This window comes from Psammomys obesus, unplaced genomic scaffold, assembly GCF_907164565.1.
Source record: "Psammomys obesus unplaced genomic scaffold, mPsaObe1.curated_primary_1811, whole genome shotgun sequence".
NCBI lineage: Eukaryota > Metazoa > Chordata > Mammalia > Rodentia > Muridae > Psammomys > Psammomys obesus.
Genome location: NW_026590062.1, coordinates 10391656 through 10410296, shown reverse-complemented (window position 1 = coordinate 10410296; position 18641 = coordinate 10391656). Strand labels below are relative to the sequence as shown.

Below are 18641 nucleotides of genomic sequence, written 5' to 3'. Positions count from 1 at the left end.
GCACTCAGGATGTAAAGCCAAATGGATCTGTGTGAATTCTAGGCCAGCCTGGTCTACAGAGTAAAGTTCCAGGACAAACAAGGTTATGCAGAAGAACCAAGTCTCGAAAAACAAAAACACACAACACAACACAACACAAAACGACAGTGCAGCCCAGGCAGACCTAGAACTTGCTATGTAGATCAGACTGCCTTGAAGTCAGAATCCAACTGCCTCTGCCTTCTAAGTGTTGGGACTAATGGTATGCACCACCCACAATTAGCTGAAATAAATTCTCAGTAATAAGACTAACAGAACAAATCATACATTTTAAATTTTGATAAACACCTGGAAGGGTCCCCAAACCTTCAATAAACTTATCCCCCTAACTAATAAAGTAAAAACTGTTCCTGTTTCCCATCCCAAAGGTGCAGTGATACACACCCATGAGAAGCATCATATTAAGCTTGCAGGTTAACACTACCAGCCTTCCAGGATAGTCTTGTTCTTTAGCCAACTGAGCTCTTAGAAAAGTCACTATTTATCACATAACTGAGTCCTATACAGTAAACTCGGTTCTCTATTCACAACAGAAGTTTCTTTGCCCACTTAACCTTATTTATGACACAGCTGAACATTAAATCACTACACTTTAGGGGGCTGGAGAGGCGGTTCAACGGTTATAAGCATTCTGTTCTTCTAAAGGACCTGAGTTCACTTCCTAGTACACACGCGGACACTCACAACCATCTGTAACTCCAGTTCTAGGGGATCTGACACACTCTTCTAGCTTCTAAAAGCACCAAGTATAGTGCAAAGACCTACATGCAATACAGCCATACACAAAAAATAAAAATTTTAATTATAGAAAATATAATAAGCTCTATGCTCTATCACAAAGTCTACTAAGATTTGACTTGTGGATGGTATGCCAGGACAAATAATACACGATAAATGGGCATTTCAGAAACAAATTTCTATAGAAAATAGTACTGATTTAACTTCAAAAAATTAGGCAATAAGTAAATTTTCATTTAACCTAATTATTTATGTTTTGTGATTGCTATTTTTCACCCACAGACAGGGTGACTGTGTAGCCACAGCTAGCCTCAAACTTGTTACATAGACCTGTCTGTTTCTGCCTCCTGATAAAAATCAGATAATACCACATCTGGCTGCTTTGTTTGTTTTTTTTAAGCCAGGGTCTTATATAGCTCAGGCTAGCCTGAAACTTTCTCTTCAGTACATGTTGAACTCCTAACTTCTACAGTTGCCACACCCAACTTAAAAGTTTTATCTTAATGAGAACTCTCTTTCTCAGACAAAAAGGCCAACTTGACCTCATTTCTTGGAAAATCAACACAGAGTTAAGTGGTACCTGTCTTAGGCTGCTTATTTTGCAGGTATTCAACACAAAACAAGCTCCCATCTTTTAACTTCCAGTTTCCAAAAGTAAATTGCTCATCACTATCTTATTACAAAGAACTTAAGAGCGCTGAGCCCTCAAGTCAAGGTGACGGTCTTTTCTTTTCTTATTCTTTACTGCCCAGAGACAAAGCACTGCTCTAAATGTGCTCCCTATGACAGAAGCTTGTTTATATTGCAAGCTGGTGTGTGCTGCACCCTGAGCTATCACAGAGGGCACTCACCACATCATTCTCCAGAGCCTCCAGCTCCTCGCTGGCTGTGAGCTCCCCAGCATCCCAGGGCTCCAGGGCTTTCTCCTTGTGCTCACCGTTCACTTTAGCGCTGACTGCAGAGTCGGTAAAAGCATCTGTAAAATGACAGCAGGCAGGCAACATTCAGATGCAGAGCCAAAGTGATTTCTGGTATCTAAGTAACAATGAACCAGTGCACTACAGCACAGGTGACTAGTGAAGACATTTCCTCTCATCACTTCGAGTTGTGAAGCACTGCATACAACCAAGCTAATTTAACTGTGAGTTCATGCTCTCTTTTGTTGAAGAGATCCACCCATTAAGATAAATCTTTAGCCAGGCCCTGTGGCGTACGCCTGTAATCCCAGCACTCCAGAGACAGAGGCAAGCAGATCGCTGTGAGTTCAAGGCCAGCCTGGTGTATAAAGTAAGCCCAGGACAGCCAGGGCTACACAGAGAAACCCTGTCTCGAAAAACCGGAAAACAAAAAGACACATCTTTGAAGTATCTATAGCCAAATACCATTAGTTGTCCTGTTTTTTCTTTTCTTTCTATCTTTTTTTTTGGAGACAGTATAGCCCTAACTGACCTAAAACTCAACATGTAGCCCAGACTGGCCTTGAACTTGTAGCACTCCTCCTGCTTGTCTGTACCTCTCCAGTGCTGGGATGGCAAGCAAGTGACACACCCTGTGTGACTAGGCAGAATGGCTTTAACATTCTAAGCTTAGGTCTCTGTGCAGGATCAGTATCCAAACATATATTCTGACAAGACATGTGGTAAGTTAAAGCCATTCTTAGTGACCCATCCCTTTCTAAAACATCTCCTCAATACCATCTTCTTAAGATGTTCAGATTCAAGATGGGTGTGGTGGTGGATGTCTTTAATCCTTGTACTCAGGATGCAGAGGCAGGAGTCTCTGAGTTCCAGGGCAGACTGGTCTACAAAGAGAGTTCCAGGACAGCCAGGGTTACACAAAGAAACCCTGTCTCAAAATATCCAAAAAAGAAGTAGTTCAAATTCTACAGAGTCTGTCTCTAGCAGGAGGCAGGCTCACGGAAACTAGTATTAGCCCACAAGCTCCCAAACCCTTGTGGCCCAACAGGCCCGACCCTTACTGCAAGTTGCTACAAAGAGCAAGAAGATACAAGTGTTAAGGTGTAGAATTATCCCACAAAAGAAACTATTTCAGGGTTTTGATGTGGCACTGCTTAGTCATAGCATCCCCAAGGATCAAGCAAGATACTGCCAAAGTAAAATATGCGGGTGACAATTTTAAGCATAGTACTGAGGGCTAGCGTGGCCTAACCACCTCTCTTTCCAAATGGGGGTATAGAAACATGGACGTGTGCCATGCTTACTAGCTGCTTGCCTCACCAAGAGATGTCTCCTGCTACTATCAATTACAAGCACCAAGCATGCATACAAGGAACCCCTCAGAGCAATAGAAGTAGAATGGAGCTGTACCGGGGATAAATCTTTTTGAGAGGGACAAGACACTGCTCATTTCCCAACACCCCATCTTCATCTGGAAGCCCCAAATAGCCCCAAATAGCTAGTCTCATTATTTTCTGCTAGACTGACTCAAACCTTATTCTACGTCATTTGATGTAGAAGCTCTATCAGCTGTTGGTAAAAATTAATTTATGAACCTGGAAAGAAGACTCTGCTCTTGCGGAAGACTAGGTTCAGTTCCCAGCACCTACACTGGGAGGCTCACAACCACTGATAGCTCCAACTCCGGGAAATCTGACATGCTCTTCTGGCCTCTGCAGGCACCTGTACTCAGGCGAACATACACATACACTTAATCAAAAATAATCTTTTAAAAATTAATTTACTCACACGAAGAAACCCTGTCTTGAAAATCAAAGACGACAACAACAAAAAAAATAAATTACAATCGCAAATAATTATTTGTTAGGATCCTGAGATTCCTTTAACTAAAAGGAACTAAAAACACAAAGTCTATTACAGGGCACTTACTACCAGTCATATTCATCTCTACGCAAAGCTGCAGCATTGTTTATCAACAAAACACTGTTAACATGTTAACCACTAGCTTTTTTAAAAGCACACATTTATGTTAATAAAGCATCTACTTAGATACAAACTGAGCATAAAAAAATCTCAACATTCAGCCCAGCATGGTGGCCCAAGCCTGTAATCCCAGCATTCAGGAGGCAGAGGCAGGAAGATCTCGGTGAGTTCAAAGCCAACCTGGTCTACAAAGTGAGTTCCAAGACAGCCAAAGCTACACAGAGAAAACTTGTCTCAAACAACAAAATCTTAACATTCTGATTCAGGAAGTTAAAACTCAAAGCTGAGAACTGTGCCTCAAAAACTGTGAGGCTGAGGTATGAGGTTCACTGCTACACAATACAGTAAGACCCTGCCTGAAAGAAACTGCTAAGACAGAGAGAGAGACACAGACAGGAAGAAAGAAATGAAGGAGGAAAGCATGATAAAAGGTAAAGTATAGAAGAGTGTCACACAGCCATAAGTTATTCTCCTTTTTGGACACCGAGCCTCAGAGACAGCCAAGTACGGTGAACTGCACCTCTGAGATTATCCACGCTCAGCCTTTGGGAATATAGATATGTGTCAGAGCTGGCTAAATGCATCTTCTCTTGTTTGGGGGAACGTGTGTGAAAATTTCAGCAACTTTAGGGATGAGTCACAAGTACCTCTCAAGAGTAACACTGTGGGGAGAAAAAGAAAAAAGACAAAACAAAACAAAACAAAAAAATCCCATAAAACCAACCCACAAACTTTCAATTACATTTTTGTGTTCTGATTCGGAGCATCATCAGACAGCAGCCTACTACTCAGAAGATAGCTCAGAAGAAGTGAGCAGACCTGGTGAGTCCCCAGAACCAGATTCCCACTGCTGTCAACAATGAAGGTTGCATTAAGAGGCATTGACTCAGCCTGCTTCATTTTTCACTACTACATATTATAAAGAAAGAGTAGTCACACACTGTAACTTAGCTTATGCTCTTCCTTCAAAGTAGAAGTGGAAGCAAGGAAAATGCAAAAGGACCCAAGGAATGGCACTCCTTCAAAAAGCAAGCAGCTTTCTAAAGCCAGTTTGGAGAGAGGCTTCAGCCCCAAGTACCGGACTTCAGGACAACAGTCTCATGATCTAAAGGGAAGAAAGACCTGAAAGGTAATCCCATATTCTGAGCAATATTCCATATGGCAGAATGAACTGTACCACTTGTACAATAAATATATTTCTCTTATCGTGGCTTGGACTTTAGAAGTGTCACTGCTAGTGACTAGGAATCCCAGTCACATTCTAGTCACAGGCAGACCATGTCCAAGTCATAACTGAATGTCTATCCATTTTCTCTTGTGGTCTACATGACATAAATACTGTAAATACAACATGTAGTACCACATAAGCACAGAAAAGAAAAGGAGAAACAGGAGGACTTATCAGACAAGAAAGAAATATTTAGCTGTTTCTGTGTCTCCCTCTCTTACTTGATAAACACACAACTTACAAAAGCCTCCAGACTAGAGGGGGAAAGGTACACTTTACCCCACTTCTATGCCTCACCCACAATGGGCATCTGTAGTCTGGGTCATTGCTGCCACCTGGCTTAGTAGGAAATAACTATTTCCTATCCCATCTACACTCTGCTCCTCAAACAACTCTATCTCTAAGAAAATGTTCAACTTCTCCAGGCATGGTAGCTTATGTAAGTAACTCAAATCAACCTGGGGTACATTGTACATTTCAAGCTGCCTCAAACAGGGAGAAAACAAAGCAAAACAGCCAAACTTGTCCAAGAATTGGATTTTGATGATGATGATGATAATGATGAAGAAATGGGCTGGCATTTGGCCCTAAATGGCTAAAGAAGAGGATCAACTCCCCTGAGTAGTCCTTTGACCTCCAAATGCTTGTCAAGGACATAATAAATGTTTTAAAAATAGTGAAACTCAATAACGTTTTTACAGACCTGGTCAATTTCTAATGCTACTGGGTCTATGCTTCTCTTTTGTTCTGTATATTTTATTGTTTTTGTTTTTTAACATTTATTCATTTAATGTATGGAAAAGCAACAACACATGTGGTAGTCAGAGGACAAATTTTAGGAATCTATTTTCTCCTCTAAGCACTTGGTTCCTGGAACTTGAACTCAGGCCCTGCTTGGTAGCAGGCAGCTTTATCTCCTAAGCTATCATCTTACCTAATCTCTAAAAGAAATTTTGAAGGCTGAGCCAGAATAGTAGTCAAGTAAGTAAAATGTTAGTGCTATATTATAAGTAAACAAAAATTTTAAATTTACAGAACTACAAAATGAGGTAAGGTACAACTAAATAGAATGTTAGCTGGCACAGAGGGGCATTCATTTTGCTCCCCAGAATCATAAAAATTAAACTACAGGGCCAGTGAGAGGGCTCAGCAGGTTAAAGAGTTTGCTTTTTAAGAGGTTGAAAACCTGAGTTCAATCCCCAGAGGTAAAAAGAGAAACTATTAAACTTTGTCTGCTGACTTCCACGTGTGCACCCTCTATGCACTCGCCATGAAATTAAGAAAAATTTAATTCTGTCTTTTTGTTGACCATCCTCCAGAAGCAGGGGAAGCTGCACCCAAGCCCGTCTTTTTAGAATTTACTGCAATAACTGCTTCAATATAATCAGAATTTTGTTTTGTTTTGTCCGTTCTCTCAACACCAACCCCAAGCTCTAGATGTAGAGTTTTTGTGTGCAGTCCTGGCTGTCCTGGAACTTCTCTGTAGCCTGGGCTGGCCTTGAACTCACAGAGATCTGCTTACCTCTGTCTCCTGAGTGCTGGGGTTAAAGGCTTGTACCACCACTGTCCAGATGGGTCTGTTCTTGGGATTGGAGCTCATTCCGTAACAACCCAGAATGATCTGGAACTAAGCTGTAATGTCTGTGACCTAGACCAAACTGTAATGTATGGCAATTCTCCCATCTTAGCATGCCAATGCTGAGATTACAAGCATGTGTCACCATGCCCGGTTAATCAGAAACAAGCAAAGGGTTGAAGCTGAAACAAGACCAGCTGAACAGAACAGACAGGGATTAGGGCTAGATGCCAGGCAGAACCACAGGCCCTGGTTTCAAGCCCTTGTGCCACAAGTACACACAGTATATGGGCAAGTTTAATGTTCTATAATTGACCCCACTTTGCTGTTTTAAAATACCAAAGTACACTGCAACCCCCAGTATGCAGTAGTGGAGAACACTCAGCCACTTGAAAACCTCCGAGTCAGCCTGTGATAAGTAAGACCTTGTCCCCAAAACAAACAAATTCCTAAGGGACTGGAGAGATGCCTCGAGCAGTTAAGAGCATATACTGCTTCTCCAGAGAACCCAAATCCAATTCCCAATACCAATGTTGGATGGCTCACAACCATCTGTTGACTCCAGCTGCAGGGGATCCTACACCTATGGGCCACATGGGCAGCCATGTTTGTGTGCTCATATTGGACACACATATACATAATTAAAAATAAAGCCAGGCTTAGTGGTGCATGCCTTTAACCCCAGAACTCAGGAGGTGGAGGCAAAGGCAGAGGCAGGCGAATCTCTGAGTTTGAGGCCAGCCTGGTCTGCAGAGAAGTTCCAGGAGAGCCAGGGCTACACAGAGAGTGGGGTGGAGGGTGGGAGTAGGTAGGGACCTCCGCATGTCCTCCCCTTTCCCAGATAAGGTACCCCATTAACCAGAACCCAGAATCCAAAAACCAAAAAGAAAATTATCACAGGAAGCTAGCTAAAAAAAATTAAAAAAAAAAAAGGCTTCTATGACTTACCAAAAGGAGACCTCCATAAAAAAATACTTGCTATTTCCTTTTTCGAGCATGGCCATTCACTGAAAGGGGTGGGGACACCAGGCAGAGATAGAGTGCAAAGATTCTAGCTCCAGAATTTGGCGTGGAATGGTCTTTCTAATCTCATTGGGGTCTCCAAATGTTAATCCTGAGATTTGCAAGAGAAAAAACAGTTCCTATTTTTGAGCCAAATTTGAAGCAAGCTTTATTAAACACTGACCAGGAAGGACTTTGGTCAGGATCATTCCCTAAAATTCCCAGGTGAATTGCCCCCAGACATGTGTTGTAGGGGCCTTTCAGGACAAACCTATAAGGCCACCATATTTTCCCTTGCTGCTTTTTACAACTCCCAGCATTCCAGGAAGTTACCTGGTCCATGGACAGGTGGAGCTGATAGGAGTTGGTCTGGTGCTATCCTATGTTAATCAATTTCCCCCCGGAGGCCTGCTTGCCACAAGCATACACTCACATACTCCAAATTTTGCCTCTCTGCTTAATCAATGAAATGCCAACACACCTGAGCAAGGTGGATGGGGAGGTGTGGCCAAGGTTTGAGGTTTTTGGGGACAGGGAGGATCTTGGAAAGAGACAGATAGGAAGGGAAGAGGAAGCTACCATGAGTTAGGTGGAGAGAGAAGCACCTGGGCCGGAAGGAAGGTGAGAACAGCATGGAAAGGAGCGAGCCAGATGAAGAATAAGCAAGTATTTATAAGATTATGGATGGAAGGTAGCCCAGACAGCAATGGTTAAGGCAGATGGAATGGGATGCAGGCTAGGAGATATGAGATAGCATGAGTGGAATTATCTGCCTAACCCAATGTATCATAAGGGAATTATAAAATCAGGAGTCTGCGTCCTTTACTAATTATGACAGTGAGTGAGACAATATCGCTGTAATAATTATAGGGCTAATAATAAACATATTTAGCCCGACACCTTTTATTTTCAGCAACATGGAGCTTATAGGTTAAGTTTGGGTCTTATAAAAACACCATCTTGAAAAACAAAAATAAATAAAATAATAAAATACATATTAAAAATAAAACAAAACAAAAACCACCAAGAAAAGAAACATGGAAGAGCAGGAGAAGAGAACAGCACCACTATGAAGACATTGATAGCTGTGGTCAGAGCTGACAGTCCTTCGTAAGCTGCTACACAAGGTAAAAAAGGGCAATGTTCCTAGTGGAGTATTGCTCTGAAAAAAGGAAAAAAAAAAAAAGGGCAATCTGAAAATCATTCTCTACCATACCTGTCACTGAAAACTCACATCTGATGCATCAAGTCCCTATCCACAACCACAACATAGTGCAGGCCAAAAATACACAGCTCTGTCCTACATGCCAACACAGTACACATTATAGAGATGATCAAACACTTAACTACAAAATGCAAGGCTTTGAGGAGCCCAATCATAGTCAGTCAACAGTTGTTCCTTGAACTGGAAACTTTAAAGCAGAGAATTAGGAAGAACTACAGTATTAAAATAAAAGCAACCCACATCTATAATCTCAACTCAGAGAATGGGAACAAGGGGCTCACCTCATGTCTCAGTCTAGTCTACGCTTCACAGTGAGTTCTAAGCCACACAAATGAGGCAATTAAATAAACTGCAAAAGTCCCAACTGATCTGTAGTAACCACAGCCTCTGGTTATTCTAAACAAGGCAAAGAACAATGGACACAGTAACAGTAGTGTTTGAGAACTATAGCCCACACATGATTGATGGGCAAGAAGAGCTGAAGAAAAGTGGCTTAGGCCACCATTCTGAGGACACCAGCTATCTGAGTGAAGAGAGAATGGAAAGAATGTGGACAGGATCATGCCAAGGAAAAGTTAACACATAAGCTGAGCATAGTAGCTCATGCCTGCAAACTTAACACCCAAAGTGAACCAACCAGAGCTATACGCGTCATCTTTAAAAAGAGTAGGAAATAATGTTTTCACATAAATTTAAGCCAAAAGTTCTCTTATATCTGTGCTATTTCACTTTGTTTTTTGTTGTTGTTGTTGTTGTTTTTTGCTTGTTTTTGTAACAAGATCTCACTCTGTACACCTGGCTGCCTTAAACTAACAATAACTTTTCCTATCTCAGCCTACCCAGTGAGAGAATTAGAAGCCTGAGCTTAAGGAGAGGGTCAAGTAGGTCCGTCAGTTGTATGCTATCCTGTTTGGTTGCTTAGGAGCTGACCTCTAGCCTCACAGAGCAAGACTCCCCCACTGAGCTACAGACCCGCACCAGCCTTCACTTATACGAGAAACCTGGCATCTTTTGGGGACATGCACTTCATGAGCTACTTATAGCTAAATAAACCCAGTAGAGTCAGGCCTCTCAAGACTAACATGTCATCTTTTTTGTGACAGGGTCTATTACGCAGCTTTGGCTATCCTTGAACTCATGTGCAGACCTGGCTGGCCTCAAACCCACAGAGATCCTCTGACTCCCATACAACGGAACTAAAGGAGTGCCCACCATGTTTCCCCTGATGTGTCTGTTACCATGTAAGAGAAGGAACAAACATCCTATCACTGCCTTAAAAAACAACAACAACAACAACAACAACTGTTGTAAACTGTTCATAAAACATTTTTTGCTTTTAAACTACAAAGAAACCTCAATGAGAATCTGAATGTCCAATCCAACAATTACAACTTTTTATGGATATAAGGAAGGAATCCTACAAAGTACATCCACACAACTAGCTGTGGTCTTCAGTGGCAAAGTACTACATGAGCAATGGGGCACCACTCTGTGGTGCGTATGCTTCTAAGAGCTCGAAAGGAGAACACCTGTGTCATTGGTGTATAAACACAGCAAAACAAGAGTGCTCAATATGAAGGCAATGTAGAAGGATCAAGGATTTCTGCAGAAAACAATTTACACGAATAGAATTCAAGGAAAATACTTAGAAATAATGCAGGGAGACACAGGCATGCATGCAATCCCAGAATTCAGAAGGCTGTACAACAAGAAGACAGTAAACTTGTAGCAAGACCAAGCTACATTGCAAGATCATCTCCAAATCACTGCCCCTCCCCAAAATCTTAAGTATAAAAACACTTACTCTGAAGGAGGCAAACATTTCTTTAAAAAACAAACAAAACCATGGAAGATAACCTGAGTAAGTAAAAAGACACCTCCTAATTTTGATTTCTCTCCAAATTTGAACTACAGACCTAATGTAATCTCTAGCAATTTTACAAAAAGTAACAAAATAACACTAAAACTCACTGGAAAACACAAGGAACCCATAGCAGTCAAAACAATTTGGAAGGCTTGGGTGTGATGGTGGTGGTGTCTCTGTGAGCTAGAGGCCAGCCAGAGCTAAACAATGAAACCCAGACTCAAAACAATTTTTTTCATGAGTGTCTGAGGACTAGTACTTCTGTTTCTCTTGCAGAAGACCTAGGTTTGAGTCCCAGCAACCACATAGGGACTCACAACTACCTGCAACTAATCCAAGCTATCCAGTGACCTCTTCTGATCTCAGGGACACAAGGCATGCACGAGATGCACATATCTACATGCAGGCACTCATATACATAAAAATAAATCTTTAAAAAGTTTAGATTCAACTTACTACAATGGCAAAGTAACAGGATACTACAGCTCTGTAGAGAACCACTGAAAATTCATATACCATTATTTCTTTAAAGATTTATTTTATGTGTATGCATGTTTTGCCTTTGTGTATGTCAGGGTACTACATGCATGCAGTGCCTGCAGAGTCCAGAAGAGGGCATCAGATCCCCTGGAACTGGAGCTGAAGAGGTATGAAGTGCCATTAGAGTACTGGGTTTCTGTAGAACAGTGGGTTTCTGCAAGTGCTCTCAGCCACTTCTGAGCCTTCTCTGCAGCTTCGATACATCTTGACTTCAGTGTCGGCCTTACGTTCAGGAAAGGTACTAAGACACTTTTCTAGGAGGACAGTAGATGATGCTTGAACATCTGACATATCTACACATAAACAAGTTAAAATCCCCCACAAGCACAATCAGTTCCGGGGCACGAGAGAGTCTGTTTGGGCACGAGAGAGTCTGTTTCTCTTCCAGAAGGAAGATCCCAGCAGCCACAAAGAGACTCCACAACCTCCTGTAACTTCAGCTTCAGAGTAGCCAATACTCCCTTTTAGACTCCATGGACACCCCCACACATGGCAGACACACTAACACCATATATACAGAAATAAAAGCCTTACATCGTAAGTTCCAGGAAAGCTGGAACTACACAGAGACATTAATGTAAAATAAAAATAAAATAAAATACTTAGCTGTGATGACACATAGCTCTAACCCCAGCACTCAGAAGGTAGAAAGGAAGAGACTATGAGTTTGAGGACAGTCTGGTCTACATAGCAGGTTCCAGGCAAGCCAGGGCCATATAGTTAGGCCTTGTCTTGGAAAAACAAAAGCAAAAACATAAGCATACAAGCCACAAACCACAGAAGAACAGGAATAAACCTTGATGGGCAAAACTTTCATAGGTAAAGAACCAAAGAAAAACAGGTAAATGGGACTTTAGGTGAATGGGGGGTAGGGTAGTGTATGAAATAACTAGTCAAGAAAGCTACTTTTTCTAATTAATAAACAAACAAACAAACAAATACATATGTAAGCAAGCTGGGCAAGTTCCAGGTCAGTCTGGTCTACAGAGTGAGTTCCAAGACAGCCACAGAGAAAGCCTGTCACGCACGCATGCACGCACGCACGCACGCACACACACACACAAAATCAAAACCCAAAAAACAAGAAAAAGAAAGGAAAAGAAAAAGAAACTGATGCTAGCACAATTATTCCAGCACCATAGGAGGCAGAAGTGGGCCAGCCTGGTCTATACAGCAAGTTCAGGTTAGACTGAAATACACAGAGACACAATCTCAAATATATAATTTAAAGGAAAAGAAGAGAGAGAAAGAGAGGGAAGGGGAGGGGTTAAAAAAAAAGAAAAGAAACAAGTTAACTAATTGCTGGGCATGGCAGTGCACAACAATTCTAGCACCTGAGATGATGGACACATTAGGAGCTGGAGCCCTAGGTGGGAACCATTTCACACAGTACCTGGAAAGAATCAATCTGAAAAAGTAAACATTTGTAAAGTGCTATTTTCTTTAAAAATACAACTTGCTGTTTTAAAGTGTCTTGGTTCCTCCCATAAAGCTGCATGAAAAACGGGACAGATGTCCCGGACAACCAATGGTGGAAAACACCTAAATTACTGTTCTATTGCTGTGAAGAGGTACCATAACTATGGCAACTCAAAGGAGAAAGCATTTAGTTGGACACTTACAGCTTTTAGAGGGGGAGTCCATTAATGGTGGGGAGCATGGCAGCAGGCAGGCATGGTGCTAGGGCATCTCCAGGTAGCAGGTAGTGTGGGCCTTTAACATCTCAAGGCCAACCAACACTCCTCCTCCAACAAGATCACACCTCCTAATCCTTCCTAAATAGTCCACCAACCAGGAACCAAACATTCTCAATTCAAAGCCGCACAAAACCACACCAACCCTGTAATTGCCATGAGATCACGCAGGACTTTGAGCACATTGCTAGAGAGACTAGGATGTAGCTCAGTGGTCAACATGCCATGTACAAAGCCTTGGATTGTCACCTAAGGGCATCAGACCAGTTGTTCTAATAGTTCTAATAGGCAGAGCCAGTCTGTAACAGAGCAGCGGCAGGAAACCTAAACATCTTCTTCAGATAAATAATCGAAAATAATGACACTCCCATCAGAAGTATAGCTACTAAAATACTTTTTAAAAGGACTTAGTTTACTGAACACCTTTAATCCTAGGCCAAACTGCCCAGTGTCCAGAACAAGTGAAGAAAAACTGAGTAAAATTAAATAAATTCCATTTCTTATAGCTATGCAAACACCTGTGTCTTCCTGGCACACATTCAGCATCTTAAATTCAGACTGTTCTTCTCTAATAGAGACCAGAAGAAAAACTGTCTGTTTAATTTAAACATGCTTACACCACATCCTGCGTCCTAGGACCCCTTAGTGAAAAGGCATCCCATCCCTCAGCATTCAGCAGGGACACAAGAAAATAAAGCAGCCCATCACCATTCTTTCACTGCTGGCCTTGTGCCCAGTGTTAACATATCTGCTCTTGCTAAGAAAAGATGAAACTGTAACTATACCAAAGACCAGAGGCTGGTATGACACGAGGACTACTGAGCATGTCAGGGCTCTTGTGAATTGTGTACCTGCTGTTGAGTTCAAGAATGCTACTTGCTTTTAGAAACCAAGACACATGTGTATCGGTGCCTGTCTTCCACTTGCCTCACTATCAGCAGGCAGGAGTAGCTTCCCCTTCTTGATCACCCAGCAAGGGAGAAGCAAACTCCACCCCTTTAAACTGTGGTTCTTTGGTTGGTGGGAGGCAGTCACCATTTTGTATGCATCAACACCTATCCTATTTCCTAGTTTCTAGCAGATCTTCTAGAGATAAGTCACTAGCTTTGTAGAAAACAAAATTTACTTCATCATTTTTCTTCTGTGACGGTCAGCTTTTCTGTTGCTGTGATAAACACCATCATGAAAAGCAAGTTGACGGAAAAAAGACCTCATGCCTAACAGGCTACAGACCATCATCAAGGAAGGAATGGTCATCAAGTTAAGAATTCAAGGCAAGAGCTTGAAGCAGACACTGGTGAAGTGCTGCTTGCTAGTTTGCTTCCAGGCTTACACTCAGCTACTCTAGATGGTCCTAGCCACCTGCCCAGAGGTGGCACCTCCCCACAGAGGGATTGATCTTCCTCCAATCAGCAGTCAAAAAATGCTCCATAGATATATCCAAGGATCAATCTGAAGGAAGATGGTCTTTCTTTCTAGCATGTCAACCAGGCCACCAAGATTAGTCAGCACATGCCCATCTTCTCTCTCAAAATTATACAAATGCCAGGTGTGCTGTAGCATGTGTCTGCACCTCACTGTTGTCTTATATGGTACTATGCCAAAATAGCAGGAAATAGGAAGCTAATCCCTCCTACATGCTATCCAATGCCACTGGATAATGATATGCTTGTCTACAAGTAAAGCCTTGCCTTTACTGTGCACACAAAGACCAAGGCATGAACTGACTGTTTGGGGTTCTTTATTCTGTCAATACAAACATTAAACTCTACTGCACTTTCATGTCTGGGAAGGCAAGTCCTACCTGTTGTATAGAAGGAAACATTTTCATCTTCTCTTTATAAATACATGGTAGTGCAAAACCTTTTAGCATCATACCAATATCTACAAAAAGGATGCTCTTCTCTTTAGAGATCATAAGATCACTGAGCACTGACCACACTGCAATATTAAATAGTTACATTCAAACCATAGCAAAATCTCCAATTTGCCCAAATCTACTTTAAAAGCATTTTTATTTATTTAGTATTATTGGGGTTTTTTTTTGCAAGGCTGGGCACTGACCCCAGTCAGGGCAAGGATAGCAGGTGTAGCTCAGCTGGAGGAGTCTTGACTATCATACAGAAACACATCAGTTGGACACCCTGTATTGAGTAAGACTAAGACTGTCGTTGTAGCAGACCCCTGTAACTTCAGGACATGAAGTGCAATCAAGACCATCCTTGGCTGCACACCAAGTAGCCTGGGTACAGGAGACTCTTTGGGTATGAGGGACCAGACACAGACACAAACACCAATGAGATGGCTCAGTGGTTAAAGGTACCTGCCACCACACCTGACAATGAGCTCTACCAGGGCATTCATGTAATAGAAAATTAGTTCCCACAAGCTGTCTTCTGAACCTCACACAAATTCCATAGCATTCATGCCCACATAATAATAAACAAATGTAATTTTAAAAATGAAATATGTAAAAACCAATCAGGCCACCTTACTTATACTAGTACTAAATAGTACTCTTATTCCTCCTGCCTCAGCCTCTAGCTAGAATTACAGAAAGCACTACCAAGCCCAGGAAAACTTGTTTTTAATGCGCTGACCTGCTATTGGACAGCACGTCCTATAACTGCAACACTCCCTCCAGAAGACAAGTAAACAGAAGGTCCACAGCTTCATAAATCTGATGCTTAGCCAATAGTTTAAAGGCTCATTTCTCCAGCCCTTTTTCCAGTCTTTACACAGAATTATGAGCCTTTAAAAATGTTTTAGAATACTAAATGTCATGCATTCAAAGAAACTAACTATAAGCCCATCTGCTGCATGCTAAGACACTATCATAGATACTGAAATTTTTTGTTGTTGTTGTTTTTTCCAGACTGGGTTTGTTTGTTTTGTTTTTCTAGACAGTGTTTCTTGTGTAGCCCTGACTGTCATGGACTCAGACCTGACTGGCCTCAAACTCACAGTGATCTGCCTGCCTCTGCCTCCCTGAGTGCTGGGATTAAAGGTGTAGGCCACATGCTCAGCTGATAATAAGAATTTTTAAAAGATTAAAACCTGATACAGAGTTAATAAAATGTAACTGATAAGAAAAAAATAAAATAAAATAAAAAAGATTAAAACCCAGCCAAACAAATAAAACTAAGCAAGCATAAAAAAACAGACATACTGGTTCATGCCTGTAATCCTACTACTTAGGAAGCTCAGACAAGAGATTTATCAAGAGCTCAAGAGCTCATAGCAAGTTCAAGGCTAGCCTGGGGTAAAGAGTAAGCTCTTGTCTACAAAAAATAAAATAAAAAATAAAGATACTACTCAAATTTAGGGAACTCAGAATATAATGGGAAGAAACATCACTCTCATACAACCTGGTCTAAGGGTAGCGGTAAGGCAATGGGCAGCGGCTTACACATGGCAAAAAGCCCGGAAAGCACAAGCATGTGAGACGGCAGTGTAAGAAGGAAAGATAAGCCAGGAATGAGGCAGAAAAAGGGAGGATCAATAGAGGAAAGCAGGTGCCGACACTATTAAAACTGAACATGTCAAATGTGGCCTGAGAGTCTGAAGGAGTCCTAAATGACCTGGTAGTGGCCTCAGGACTGTATGTATGAGAAGGGGGAAAGCAATTCTTTTCAGAGACAAAGACTTGAATAATTTGCAGGCAGAAGTGAAAAAACCAGTAGCATAAAGAGTGTGGTGTCCAGAAACAAGTAGTACAAAAGCCCAAGATGGTGGCCCATGCCTAGCAAGCCCAATTCAACACCCAGAGCCCAGAGTAACAAGGAATCAACTCCCTGAAGGTGTTCTCTCTTCCACACCACATAATACGTACACTTACAGTAAGTAAAGGCCAAATAAAAGATCAGGGAGGGAGTAGGAATCTGTGGAGGAAACTAATGGTGAGGTAAATTTAGTTGCTCCTTCCATAAAGCCGGAGGAAACAGAATCCAATTTGTAGAACAGGAGTAAGCGGTAGTTGTAATTACTTCGGGTCATTCTGCATCATTACTTCTTACTGCATGTGACCCAGGAAAGCACAAGTGATTATTTGGACTGCTTCCAATTTGAGTGGCCATAAAGAAGAAACTGAATGAGATGACACACAGCCTACTAGACCAAGCATCAGTGCTGAACAAGAGATTAGACATAAAGCATGTTCTGCTATTGCACCAAAACCAGAACAGAATGTAGCTCTTTTAAAATATCAGCTCTAAACGGCTCCAATACAGAACGAAGAATGATTTAGGCAAAGGGTTGGCAAGCTTTCCTGTCAAAGGCCAGATGAGATGTATGTGCAAGGCCTATTGTCCGTTATAAGACTGACCTCCAGATCTACAGGACAGCAGCTGCAGCCAACACATGAATGAAGGAACACAGCACTGTTACAATCAAACTTTGTATAACACTATATCCATCTGCTGACCTGCTATCCTAGCTGGTGAGACTACACAAAAGCACAGAGCAGTAAAGTTGCAGCATGAGAAACAAGCAAGAGGGGGACATATAAATCCACACACACAGGGAGATCATCAAAACAAAGAACACAATACAAACACAAAATCACTAATCACTAGGGGCTGGGGAGCAGGCAGTGACAGCTGACGGTCAGCATGTATGAGGACTTGGGGGGCACAATGGAAAGAAGGGGGAAAAGAAAGGAAAATACAGACTAGAAAGGACCCTCGAAAGAGCAGAGTAAGAGAGAGAGGTCTGATTTTAAGACAAATGGCAACAAAAGAAGGTGGCTAAAGAGGGAAAAATGAAGGCAGAGGCAGGCACAGTTGGTAAAACACTTCCAGAACATGAAGGCCTGAACTCAAATTCTAGGACCCACAGAACATGTTGCTGTGCAACTGTCACCTCAACTGCTAGAAATGCACACAGGAAAATTCCCAGGGTACACTGGCCACCCAGTCTAGCCAATCAGTGAGCTACAGGTTCAGTAAGAAACCCTGTTCCAAAACAAATAAGACAGGACATGATTGAGGAATACATACACCTTTTATCCCAGCACTAACATGGCAGAGGCAGGCAGATCTGAGTCAAGGCCAGTCTGATCTACTTAATGAGTTCAAGAAAAACAAAGGGGAAAAATAAAAGGAAGAAAAGGGGGAAAACAAACAAAAACCCCACTCAACATCTACTTCTGCTGCTTACATACACAAGAGGCCCACAAGCACATACAGACACTACAAACACAGAAAAGGCCCCTGGGGGTGGGGGTGGAGGGCTGGAGAGATGGTTCAGTGGTTGAGAGCACTACCTATTCTTCCGAAGGACCTAGGTTCAATTCCTAGCACCACATGGCAGATCACAACTGTCTGTAACTCCAGTTCCAAGGGATCTAACACCTCCACACCGATGCACATAAAATAAATTATTTTTAAAAAGAGAAAGGAAAAGTACCCCGGGGCTAGAAGGATGGCTCAGTGAACAGTACTCAGCCGCCCTCTGAGCTTCATACTACCCTGTGATACACACAGATAAAGAAAGCATTCCCAATATGTTTGCAACATAACTCAGTTAAGAAAAAAAGGCAGCCGCCTCCCCCTAATGGGGGAGTAGCCTTGCCAGGCCATAGAAGACAATGCAGCCAGTTCTGATGAGTTCTGATAAGCTAGGGTCAGATGGAAGAGGAGGAGGACCTCCCCGATCAGTGGACTTGGAGAGGGGCATAGAAGATGATGAGGGAGGGAGGGTGGGAGTGGAAGGAAATGAGGCAGAGGGCTACAGCTGGGGTACAAAGTGAATAAACTATAATTAATATAAAAAAATGAAAATTTAATGAAAGGAAGGAAGGAAGGAAGGAAGGAAGGAAGGAAGGAAGGAAGGAAG

At 42.0% G+C, this 18641-nt stretch overlaps 1 protein-coding gene across 5 annotated transcripts in view; it reads right to left on the bottom strand.

Annotated features, from left to right (window-relative positions):
- Atxn2 (ataxin 2) overlaps positions 1-18641 on the bottom strand; it is a 111152-nt gene that overhangs the window by 46251 nt on the left and 46260 nt on the right. For all 5 annotated transcript variants that reach the window (XM_055606076.1, XM_055606073.1, XM_055606072.1 and 2 more), the window contains exon 7: positions 1629-1753. In XM_055606076.1, coding sequence (XP_055462051.1) covers positions 1629-1753 — 125 coding nt within the window. The remainder of the gene's footprint in view (positions 1-1628; positions 1754-18641) is intronic.